This window comes from Oncorhynchus nerka, linkage group LG19 (genome assembly GCF_034236695.1).
Source record: "Oncorhynchus nerka isolate Pitt River linkage group LG19, Oner_Uvic_2.0, whole genome shotgun sequence".
In the NCBI taxonomy this organism is placed as follows: domain Eukaryota; kingdom Metazoa; phylum Chordata; class Actinopteri; order Salmoniformes; family Salmonidae; genus Oncorhynchus; species Oncorhynchus nerka.
The window spans coordinates 23756363-23769310 of record NC_088414.1 but is presented as its reverse complement, the minus strand read 5'-3'; the positions used below and the strand labels follow the sequence as shown (position 1 = coordinate 23769310).

At 45.2% G+C, this 12948-nt stretch overlaps 1 protein-coding gene across 1 annotated transcript; it reads left to right on the top strand.

Moving 5' to 3' along the window:
- Window positions 1-3814: 3814 nt before the first annotated feature.
- On the top strand, window positions 3815-7177 carry LOC135562534 (salivary glue protein Sgs-3-like). The gene is made up of 2 exons (XM_065005035.1): window positions 3815-3892; window positions 6485-7177. Exons 1-2 carry the CDS (start codon window positions 3815-3817, stop codon window positions 7175-7177), a joined length of 771 nt encoding a protein of 256 aa, XP_064861107.1.
- The last annotated feature ends 5771 nt before the right edge of the window (window positions 7178-12948 follow it).

The following is a 12948-nucleotide window of genomic DNA, read 5'->3' as shown; positions in this document are numbered from 1 at the left end:
ATGTGCAGGGGTACAAGGTAATTGAGGTAGATATGTACATATAATTAGGAATAAAGTGACTAGGCAACAGGATAGATAGTAAATAGTAGCAGCAGTTTATGTGATGAGTCCCCCTATTGTTAACTATTTAACTAACTATTTAGCAGTCTTATCGCTTGGGGGTAGAAGCTGTTCAGGGTCCTGTTGGTTCTAAACCTGTTGCATTGGTACCACTTGCCGTGTGGTAGCAGAGAGAACAGTCTATGACTTGGGTGGCTGAAGTCTGACCACTCACCACCACTGAGTATGCGTCCTGGTAATCCGCCTGGCCATGCAACCTTGTGAATGTTAACCTGTTTAAAGCTCTTACTCACATCAGCTACGGAGAGCATGATCACGCAGTCGTCCGGAACAACTGGTGCTCTCAAGCATGGTTCAGTGTTGCTTGCCTCAAAGCGAGCATAGAAGGCATTTAGCTCTTCTGGTAGGTTCACGTCATTGGGCGTGTTTTCATGTTGGCTCCACTTAGCGACCAGAATGGCCTTCTAGCTAAAAGGATTTGTATGATATGGAGTTGATGTGAATGGCGGAGTCATTGGTCAGTGAGTCCTTTCCTGGATCAGTCCAGATGAGTCAGAGGTCAAGTGAAAAGAGAAGTCTAACTTATACCTGGCTTTATTCAGCTTGTTTCTTCTTTGTGTGAGACACATAGTACATGTGTTGTAGTTGTAAATCTTGACACTCTCCTTTTTAGGATGTCTCTACCCATCAGTTATGACACCACTGAGGTGGCAGCTTTCGATAATAGTGACAGTGTTGAGTTTACAGCTAAGAGAGATTGCCTTCAGGTGTCTGACTGGATCCAGAATCGTACCCAGGATACTTTCCTCTCCTTTTGACGGCTGAAGGGCTCATTGTGTCTTTTTATATTCCCACATTTCAACAGGAAGAGGAATGGAAATGGCTCATTTGAGAGATTTATTTAATATCAGTCTTTCAGAGATCAGAGCGTGTCATATTCATCCACCTCATACCTCATGTAGAAGTCCCTTAAACAGTATTATGGAATCATAAAGCAATTGTCAGTGTTAGCGAATGATGTGTCTTTTTATCATGCAAGTAAATACAACGAGACACAACGATGTCTATTATATCTCTCACATAGGCCTTTATCACAGGTTGAGGAGTTCTCTTCGCCATAGTAATGATACTGTAGTAGCTCTGGACAGATAATCAATCAACAAAGGAGATAAGGCATTGGCTTACTATTGTTCTGATTATAAATGAGTTTGTTAGCAGAGTAAATAATCCTGAGTGTGTGTGTTTAAGTGTCTGAGGATGTATGAGATTATTTCGGGGATTGGTTATGCAGAAATTATAATGAGTATTTTTTATTTATTTATTTATTGTAAGAAATACCGGTAATAACTACTGTGCGAAACCGTTAAAATGAATATTTATGTTTTTTTATATGAAATATTCATTACGTTGGTATAAAAAGAACAAGGACCAAGACTAGGGAGCGAGGTTGTGTGTGTGTGTTTTTTTTTTAAGGGGAGGTAGGCCCACATCGCTTATCGTGCAGAGAGCTACTGACAAAACCCTTGGATTGAATATCTGACATCTATTAACAAAAGCAGCAACAAAAGCATCTTCCTTCCTGTTTTTTCAACCATCCCTCCCCTCACTCCCTCCTCCTCTGCCTGAGGTGATACGAGTCTCTGTTCACCCGATCTCCACATCTCTCGCATTCTTTCTCTCATCCCTACCTTTCTCAATCTCTCCATCACTTCCCCTTCATTCCATCTACCCAAATTAAGAAATTAATGAGGGATAGGTTCTTTACCAACTGCCCCCGCAATGTTTACCACTGATGAAATTATAATGAAGGTCCTGCTGTATTATTTATAAGCCAATTAGGGGAAGTGTTACTTGATTTGATGGGGAGACGACACAGAGTACATTTATCTAATAGAGAGAAAGAGATAGAGGAGCGGAGGGAGAGAGAGAGAGAAGGGACAGCTGAGGCTGATGATTCAGTACGATGCTCTAGGATTACGTGGCTAATTGCCCTGCTTTATCTGTCTGTCACGGATAGCCATGCATTTTTCAGCATTCCCAAACACTTTGATTGTTTGCACTCATGTTGGGTCTGTAACAAGTAGAGCAGAGGCCAGAGTGGAGTGTAGTTAAAAACTGGCAGCAGGGGAGCTGTGAAGGGGTATGGGACAAGCATGGGGGCTATACAAAACTCTAATTGTGACAGGTGCAGGGGAAGTTTTGACAGGGAGGAAAGGGGACAAATGTATGAGAAACATACTTCAGCTTAACCATGTGGAAAATACGCAGCTGTCATTACTAGTTTTAATTACATAAACTTACTGAATTACAGCGACCATGGAAGGAAGACCACGAATTTTGTGCAGATTTTGAGAAACAAAACACATTGTCAAATGGCCTTTTTGAATGTAGTATAGACACTTGATGCCAAGATGGCATCAGAAAATTAGGCCTACATATTGAATAAAAGTGTTGCCTCAAAACTCTAGACATGGACATATAATGTATTTTATCAAAATATTTTCTCTCGTTGGCTTCCACGTGGACATCAATAGTTGACTATTTTTAATATGATACAAGACAAAGAGTTTCTGAAACATCAATTCCAACAACTCCATGCCATAATGGATTTTTCTGAAAGTATTTGTAAATGTGTGCCACCCACCAGCAGCGGCCCCCTACTGTAACTTTGTAGTGAGCTAACAGCATTCTAGCATTCTGCTGGAGCCCCGGAGGACATCTCTGAGGAGGTTCTCTCTCTCTGGCCGATCAGCTTTTTGAAAGTCGATCAGACACTTATGCAAAGGATGGGAAAATGCATGGTTAATTATCTGATGAGAGAAGTGTATCTGAACGGTTTCTTTTCCTCTCCTATTTTATACTACAGGATCACATGGCACCTCTTTACATAACAAAAGAGCTGCCTGGCTCACCTACTTCAGATAAGCTACATCCTGATCCACACACACACACACACACACACACACACACACACACACACACACAGACAAGAGGTGTGTGTGTGTGTGTGAGAGAGAGAGGCTGTCTTAATTAAATAGGAAATCTACATCTGTATTCTAAACAATAACTATATGGTTCCTGTACAATAGCTAACAGTATCTCAATCTAATATCCAAACTGCTTTGTATGGAAAGGGCACAGCGCAGGCACAAGTAAACTAAGACCCGGCTGTTGGGTCATACCAATACATTGATACAATAGCTTCTCCAGATAAAACAGTCTAATTCATTCACAATTAAAAGTATTAGTGGAGGCTTTGTGTGGTGATTTATTAACCGACTGGCACAGGCCAGGTTATCTCCTTTAGGGAATGATGGGTAAGAGGATCCATCCTATGGCCACTATGGTGCACTCTATAGGGAGTAGGATGCCATTTCAGACACAGCCCTAGTTCAGGGCCTTTACACAAGGGCACACACACACACCTCGTCACCATGCCCACTTATTTATCCCTCCTAAAGCCCATGTAACGGAATAGCTGTTAATTAATATAGCTGTCAGGGAAATTATTGCCGGAGGTCAGACCAACGTCCTCCCTTTCCATCAGTAACATAATCGGAGTCTTGTTTTCACGCCAGGCCTCAGGCTCAATTAAGAGAATGCTATGCAAACGAGGTCTCCCGCCATTAGCCTCATCACTGAGGGGCCCTTAATGGCATAATTGGGGCACTCCAAAGGACAATTACAATGAGATCACCCATCATTTCTAAATATGGCTCCTGAGTCATGAGTCGTGACTGGAGGGTGAGGAGTCATGGCAGGGAATCGACCCCGATGGTTGTCTGCCACACCTCAACCAGCTGGGGAGCAAGGACTGTGTTGCTCGGTGGAGGTAGGACAAATAGTCCTACTGTATCCAGTGGACTAGGGATACAGATTGGACTAGGGATACAGAAGGTGAAAAGAGTTTAATTATGTCTAACCTGAACAGCGCATCATTTTTTTCTATCAATAAATAAGTGCATCCTTTGTAAGCTTACATTCACAGAGAGGATAGCAGGTCAATCTGGTGAATGAAATTGAGCACTGTCTGGACATGAAATATGAGTTAGTACACAACAATATTCCACGATCAATCTGCAAGATGCTCATTCTATTTGCTCACGCCAAACGAAAAGGGAGAAATCACCATCTCTACATCACTGAGAACTCTTGTCAGTTCTCACTTCCGCTTTCCTATCTGACACAGACTACGACCACCTAGCTAGCAGAGGCTAAGCTGAGGAGCAGCAGCTCCATCTTGACCCTGGCTTAATGATTCTTCTGATATACATTGAGGCCTCATTCCACAACATAGCACAGCTTTGCAGATGAATGCCTCTGAACCTCCCTCCTACTTCCCTTCTTGAGAATTTGAAGAGTCAAGCCCCTCTAAATCTCGCTGTATCTACTTTGAAAAATCAATACCATAAATATCCTGTGTGTCCCTCTCTCCTACGCTGCCCGACCCAGCACACACCCAGGTCACCGGAGCAGAGAATTTCACCCTCACCTCGGGCTATGTTTAAAATAATCCCTGTTTTTTGGCTTTAAATGGTCAAGGATCTCAGGTGTAGCTTTTTAAACCGGGAAGGGAAAGGGAGAGTTGTGTTTAACATATGCCAATGGAGAGCGCCAATGGCTAAGTCCTGGCATCGACCGGCGCCATGTGTGATTAGGCTAGTGAAGCTGAGCCTATCCCAGACACAGATCGAACAGCCAACAACTCTCAATATGGATGCGCTTGTGCACACCACAGCTCACCGCCAGCCATATCCAGCTGCTTTTATTGATTTCTGCCCTCAATTATATTGTGGAAGCTCTGTTCAGGATTTGAGCTAAAATCACATAGTTTGGAGATCCAATGTCTCCCACAAATCAAGCATTTTCCCTCATATCAAATTGGATTTTTATTGATAGTGTTTGACAGCCTCTCCAGAGACATTTGCGTGTGTGTGTGTGTGTGTGTGTGTGTGTGTGTGTGTGTGTGTGTGTGTGTGTGTGTGTGTGTGTGTGTGTGCGGGCGTGCGGGTGTTTATATGAAAGAAAGCGTCTTTCAGTCAAAATGACTATTTATTTTTAGTTGAGTTCTAGGAGCAGACAAAGAGGAATTGACTTGAAACTTGATCATGCAGTTCAGCAGGCCACAACTGAGGCCTTTACAACTCATTTATCAAAACCCTTGGATTAGTTCTCCCACACACAGCTCTCATTTATAATTGGAGAACATCCATTTTTAAGTCCTCTGGATGAGGAAAGTCTATAGGGAGGTGGACAAATATATTTTATACACACCTGCAGTACAATTGTGTTATATTTCCATTTCAGGGGGTGTTTTGATATTTCCTTGGATGGTCAGACAAACTAATTGCCACAAACTGTCATACCGTACATGTAAGACAACTCAGGTCAAAATGTTAAGACGATGAAATAATGAGAAGTTATAGCACCTGCCCTTGTGCCTCCTGGGAATATAAATAATAAGAACTGATACAGTAAAGTGACAGCTCTGTACTGTTCCACCGTGTCCTGTTCATAGACAGCCTCGACCCCATTTCAACTCACTGTCCTTTCTGCAAATGAGAGCACCGTCATTATCAGCCAGTGCCATCAGACACCTGAGGAAGAGAGGGTGCGGGGGTTGGAGGTGTGGTTGAAGGGGGTAATCGGATTCGTAGATGCTATTCTAGTTACGCCAGGGTATTTGGGGGATAATTGTAGCCCTGCCACAGCTCAGGTAATGATGCAATAGAGCCACACAAGTTAAACCCAAGATCCCCACTCTGTTTTATTTGACTGTTCTTCTCCCTCTCCCTCCATCCTTTTCCCCTCTCTCTCTCTCTCTCTCTCTCTCTCTCTCTCTCTCTGTCTCTCTTTCTCTGTCTCTCTCTCTGTCTCTCTCTGTCTCTCTCTGTCTCTCTCTCTCTCTCTCTCTCTCTCTGTCTCTCTCTCTGTCTCTCTTTCTCTGTCTCTCTCTCTGTCTCTGTCTCTCTCTCTCTCTCCCTCTCTCTGTCTCTCTTTCTCTTTCTCTCTCTCTCTGTCTCTCTCTCTCTCTCTCTCTCTCTCTCTCTCTGTCTCTCTTTCTCTGTCTCTCTCTCTGTCTCTGTCTCTCTCTGTCTCTCTCTCTCTCTCTCTCTCTCTCTCTCTCTCTTTCTCTTTCTCTCTCTCTCTGTCTCTCTCTCTCTCTCTCTCTCTCTCTCTCTCTCTCTCTCTCTCTCTCACCTCGCCTCTCTCTCTCTGTCTCTCTCTACCTCTTCTGTGAGAATATTCTCTGGCATGCCTAAAAAAACGGCGGTAAGAGGTGGTGGCTAGGCGGTGGGGAAGGGTCACAGCTTTAGCTGGAGTAATGAGGCCTAGTCCCCTGCTGACTGAGGCCTGTTTAAACAGCCACTTCCTGAGCCACCCAGTAACGGAGTAATTAACCCCAGTGCCCTCTCCTGCCCAGCATCTCTACACATCCACCAAGGCTTCTCAGCAACTCTACACATCCACCAAGCCTTCTCAGCAGCTCTACACATCCACCAAGCCTTCTCAGCAGCTCTACACACCCACCAAGGCTTCTCAGCAGCTCTACACATCCACCAAGCCTTCTCAGCAGCTCTACACACCCACCAAGCCTTCCCAGCATCTCTACACATTCACCAAGCCTTCTCAGCAGCTCTACACATCCACCAAGCCTTCTCAGCAGCTCTACACATCCACCAAGCCTTCTCAGCAGCTCTACACACCCACCAAGCCTTCCCAGCATCTCTACACACCCACCAAGCCTTCTCAGCAGCTCTACACATCCACCAAGCCTTCTCAGCAGCTCTACACACCCACCAAGCCTTCCCAGCATCTCTACACACCCACCAAGCCTTCTCAGCAGCTCTACACATCCACCAAGCCTTCCCAGCATCTCTACACATCCACCAAGCCTTCTCAGCAGCTCTACACTTCCACCAAGCCTTCAAAGCAGCTCCACACATCCACCAAGCCTTCTCAGCAGCAGCAGCCTCAGCAGCACTACACATCAACTACGTCTACTCTACACAGCCCCAGTTCCAGACTCAACCACAGGGAAGGAGAGAGAGAGAAAGGGGTAACTGCAAGTCATGGGAGTGCGATGAGAGAGAGGATCAACATGGAGAAAAGATAGATATGGTAGAGACTAACCAAAGAGAAGGACATGTAAAGGGTATCAATACTATATCCTTCACTTATGGTTGACTATATCCTCCAGGTACAGTATGAGACATGAGGTATACAGTAGGTGTTGAAGTAGTAGCATGGTTATGATGGTTAAAGGTTCAGTGCTCTCCATTAGCACTGTCATGATGATAAGTACATACATGTCGTCGATATCTACTACAGGCCATTACAGGCACACACACAGCCGTCCAGGTACAAAGCACATCTCCAATGATGTGCTTTCCAGACAATTCTACACGGCAGTTTCCTTGTGTTTGCTTTTAGTGGGCTCACAAAAACAATGAGGCACAATCAAACAGCGCACACATCACACAATATCCCAGTGTGCCAAAGGCCTGTCTGTGTCTGCTGCTATCTCCAGCTGGCTTATGCAGAGAGAGGCACTGGGGCGTTTGAAGAAAGCAGCCACCATACATTATGCTAGATGAAATGCTATCATGCATGGTCGCTGAATGGTTTGTGTCATTAAGAGAACAAGGCAACCAGAGAAGTGAGCACGCTCATATACCTGGCTGGCGCTGCTTCTCTGAGGGAAGGCAAGATTAAGGGGATGTTCAGAGACTCTCGTCTGTCAAGACTTCAAAGATGCCAGAGACGCTCCTTGTATCTGCCGGCACCGCACGGCGACCAAATCGTGCACACTCTGCCGCCTCTGTGGCTGTCAAAGCTGTTCTGACATCCCCTTTATCAGGTATACAGGCTTTAATCCATCACAGATAAATAAATCAACACATGCAGGGGCTACTGCTCCTCTCAGCGCCCCCTGGTGGCGTGGCAGGAGAACAACACGTACCAGGGCTTTTTGGTGCCAGAACATCGTTAGTTGGTATTGCTAGAGGGGACAACAAAGAAAGGGCCAATGACATTGACTCAATAGACTCAATAGACTCAGAGAGGTAGAGCACTGGATACATTTTTTTTTTTGGGGGGGGGCAATCAAGTCAAATAAATGAGTCAACACACCTAAAGAAATAACCGAGGAAAGAAAGCGCCAGTGGCATCAAGGTCGCAGACAGATCTCAGCAAATGGGGCTCATCTCCTCCTGCGTGTCTTGTGGCATGAAAGAAAATGGAATTGAATTTCAAAGTGTATCTATCAGCTTGTACAAACAGAAGAATATGTTCTCCCCCTTTTTCAGCAGTGGAAAATCTAGAGATCCATTTTGACACCGGGCGCAACATCTGGAGGAGACAGAAGATAGAAAATAGAAAGAACAGAGAGGGATAAATTAGAGCTGACAAGCCGACATGCGGCCAGACACGCAGCACATCAGAGCCCAGATCTGGATGGACACATCGGGCCTGTTTGGATGCACACATTTCCAATCCTCACTGTGAAACCACACACACACAGAGGACTGTCTGTCTGTCTGTCTGCAGAAAACAATCTGAGAAATCGACAATGAAACACCAAAGAATGAGAGATCGGGGAGGAAGAACAACATGTGCCCCGATATGAGTATCATAAGTCAGTCAGAAGTGACTTTGCAGAAGGGGAGAAAAGCCTCTGAAAAGACACTGCGTCTGTGTATCTGTCTGGATGTATTTCAGTAGATTTGTTGTTGTTGTTGTTGTTGTTTTAACAGTGGAAGTGAAGCAGACAGAGATCAGCAACAACCGAAATGATGTCTGAGCTGAAAAGTGAGATCTGTTGTTTCATTGTTCTGTTTGTTTGTTTGTTTGTGTTGAAGACGGGTCTAGCAGTGGAAAGCACATCCCTTTCAGAATACAAAAGAGGCCTTAGACGCAGTGTAAGTGCATTTTCATGCTGATGGCTGCATGACACGAATACAGGTGAAACCCTATACTCTGATCGGAGGAGGATAACTGAAAAGTATGGAGATGATACAGCGAATAAAAAAGAAAAGGGGTTTAAAAAGTGAGAAGATGAGAGGACAATTTTATTTTAGTGGTGGAGTACCCAGGGGGCCCTGTACGTTGTGAAAAATTAAAGGAGACGGATTCAAACTGTCCAATTTACACATCAAACAAACCCTGGCTCAATGCTCCTGGAGAGGCTGCTTCACACACCGCCTAGCCTCAGAAAGGTGCCCCCCTCCACCCCCTCCGTATTCTCTATTTCCTCAGTAACCCCGCTCCCTCTCTAATTCCCCTAAGCACTGTACTGGTTACACTAGCCACTGTCTCTCCCCTGTCTAATTATACCCTTGTGAGTCTATTAATCAACTTGTGAATTATTTAAGAGGGAGTGCTCTTCTGCCTGTAACTCGCTTTGACACTGCGAGGGAGAGAGAGAAGGGAGAGAGGAGAAAGGGGGGGGAGGTGGGGGAATGAGAGAAAGATGGGGGATGAAAGGTGGGTGGGTGGAAAGGAAGAAAGAGAGGGGAAAGGAGATGGAGAGAGAGAGATGGAATCATAGTCTCCCGCATTGGCATGTCCCTCAGGACCACCCTGCGTCTGCCGCTACGCGCGGTGCCCAGGCCAGACGAACCTCCGTCACCATTCACTCTCTGTTTGTTTTTTCCACCCTCTGTTTTCATGCATAAGTTTTCATCACAAACAGGAATTCATGAATATATGGAGTGATACAGTGAGAAATGGTGAAAGAGGGAGAGAGAGGGGAGAAAGAGAAAAACAGAGATATTGACAGAGGGCCACAGAGTGCAAAAATAAGAAATGCAGATGGAAACACACACACACACACACACACACACACACACACACACAGACACACACACACACAGACACACACATACACACACACACACACAAAAGTCATAATATAGGGGGAATGGGCACCTCCAGTGTTTGACAAGGGCCTGGTTATGTCTCCCCTCTGCATATTTGTGTGCTGCTGTGCTGGTTGTTAGTTAGCTTGCTGTATCCTCACACACCTGTGGTCCTCTGCTCCAGCACCTCTCATCATCTGAGAGGTGTATTACCTCCTAACAGTTTTTGAAATCCCTTTGGTGCCTCTTTTCACAAGCATGTGGTGAATGTTCTAAACTCTTAGTACAACACTTCAAACTAGTAACACTTGTGACACAGCCATTCTTCCGTTCAGAATCTCTCACTGTGCGTTCATTTTGTTTGTAGACGTCTTTCACCGCACAACCATTGATCCATAATATAAGTTTACTGTGAAATATAATGAGTTTACTGGTTTAATCACCAAAACATATTGATATCTTCTCAACCAGTTAATAAAATAGTAATTTAAAAAAATCTAAATTGCCCCTTGAATGTAGTATGCTACAGTACTGTAAATTACAGTACATTACACTGTTTTCACGTTAGGCAATACACTTGCACGACTCATTAAAATTGACTGAACATCAAATGTCCATAATTTGGGTGTGATCAAAGGTGTGATCATTGAAGAGATCCTTCAAATATCATAAAATGAAAGAAATGAAAGAAACATGATGTTTAGCACTAATTTGCCTCAAGCCTGTCTTGAGCATTTGGACATAGTTTCTCATTGAAATCGCAGTAAATATGCTACTTGTTCATGCACCTGGGGAATAACCTTTTGGTATGGGAAATTCAAGCCTGTCATAGGTCTGGATTGAAATCATTGCCTCATCCATGGCCTGAAGGAGGGTGGTACGCTCATAGGGATGGCAATCATACATCTTCCACCTGTATTCTAATCATGTATTGTATTTTACAGTATTGTATTATACTTATGTCATGTAGAGGTGCTGCACGTGGCTCAATTCATTAGAGCAGTGGTTCCCAAACTTTTTATAGTCAAACATTCAACCTCCAGTTGCGTGTACCCCCTATAGCACCAGGGTCAGCACACTCTCAAATGTTGTTTTTTGCCAACATTGTAAGCCTGCTACACACACACTATACGATACGGATCTTGTGTTTTGCCTTCCACCCAGGACAATGGATCGGATCCCAGCCGGCGACCCTAAACAACGACGCCGTAAAAGGGGCAAACGAGGCGGTCTTCTGGTCAGGCTCCGGAGACGGGCACATCGCGCACCACTCCCTAGCATACTACTCTCCAATGTCCAGTCTCTTGACAACAAGGTTGATGAAATCCGAGCAAGGGTAGCATTCCAGAGAGACATCAGAGACTGTAACGTTCTTTGCTTCACTGAAACATGGCTCACTGGAGAGAAGCTAACGGAGTCGGTGCAGCCAGCTGGTTTCCTCAGGCATCGCGCCGACAGAAACAAGCATCTTTCTGGTAAGAAGAGTGGCGGGGCCTTTCTGATTAACGAGACGTGGTGTGATCATAACAACATACAGGAACTCAAGTCCTTCTGTTCACCAGACTTAGAATTATTTACCAAGGGAATTGTCTTCGATTATAATCACAGCCGTATATATTCCCCCCCAAGCAGACACATCGATGGCCCTGAACAAACTTCATTTGACTCTATTTAAACTGGAAACCACATATCTGGAAACCTGCATTCATTGTAGCTGGGGATTTTAACAAGGCTAATCTGAAAACAAGACTCCCTAAATTCTATCAGCATATCGATTGCGCAACCAGGGCTGGTAAAACCCTCGGTCATTGTTATTCCTACTTCCGCGACGCATATAAGGCCCACCCCGGCCCTCCTTTCGGAAAAGCTGACCACGACTCCATTTTGTTGCTTCCAGCCTACAGACAGAGACTAAAACAAGAAGCTCCCGCGCTCAGGTCTGTTCAACACTGGTCTGACCAATCTGATTCCACGCTTCAAGACTGCTTCGATCACGTGGATTGGGATATGTTCCGCATTGCGTCCAAGAACAACATTGACAAATATGCTGATTCGGTGAGCGAGTTTATTAGAAAGTGCATTGACGATGTGAAAGCACGAACCACTGCTTTTAACCAGGGCAAGGTGACCGGAAACATGACCGAATACAAACAGTGTAGCTATTCCCTCCGCAAGGTAAACAAACAAGCTAAGCGTCATTATAGAGACAAAGTAGAGTCACAATTCAATGGCTCAGACACAAGAGGTATGAGGCAGGGTCTACAGTCAATCACAGATTACAAAAAGAAAACCAGCCCCGTCGCAGACCAGGATGTCTTGCTCCCAGACAAACTAAGGTAACAACATCTCCACCCCGCTGATCCTCAACACTGGGGCCCCACAAGGGTACGTTCTGAGCCCTCTCCTGTACTTCCTGTTCACCCACGACTGCGTGACCATGCACGCCTCCAACTCAATCATCAAGTTTGCGGACGACACTACAGTGGTAGGCTTGATTACCAACAACGACGAGACGGCCTTACAGGGAGGAGGTGAGGGCCCTCGGAGTGTGGTGTCAGGAAAATAACCTCACACTCAATGTCAACAAAACAAAGGAGATGATTGTGGACTTCAGGAAACAGCAGAGGGAGCACCCCCCTATCCACATCGATGGGACAGTAGTGGAGAGGGTAGTAAGTTTTGAGTTCCTCGGCGTACACATCACATACAAACTGAATTGGTCCACCCACACAGACAGCATTGTGAAGAAGGCGCAGCAGCGCCTCTTCAACCTCAAGAGGCTGAAGAAATTAGGCTTGTCACCAAAAACACTCACAAACTTCTACAGATGCACAATCGAGAGCATCCTGTCGGGCTGTATCACCGCCTGGTACGGCAACTGCTCCGCCCACAACCGTAAGGCTCTCCAGAGGGTAGTGAGGTCTGCACAACGCATCACCGGGGGCAAACTACCTGCCCTCCAGGACACCTACACCACCCGATGTCACAGGAAGGCCATAAAGATCATCAAGGACAACAACCACCCGAG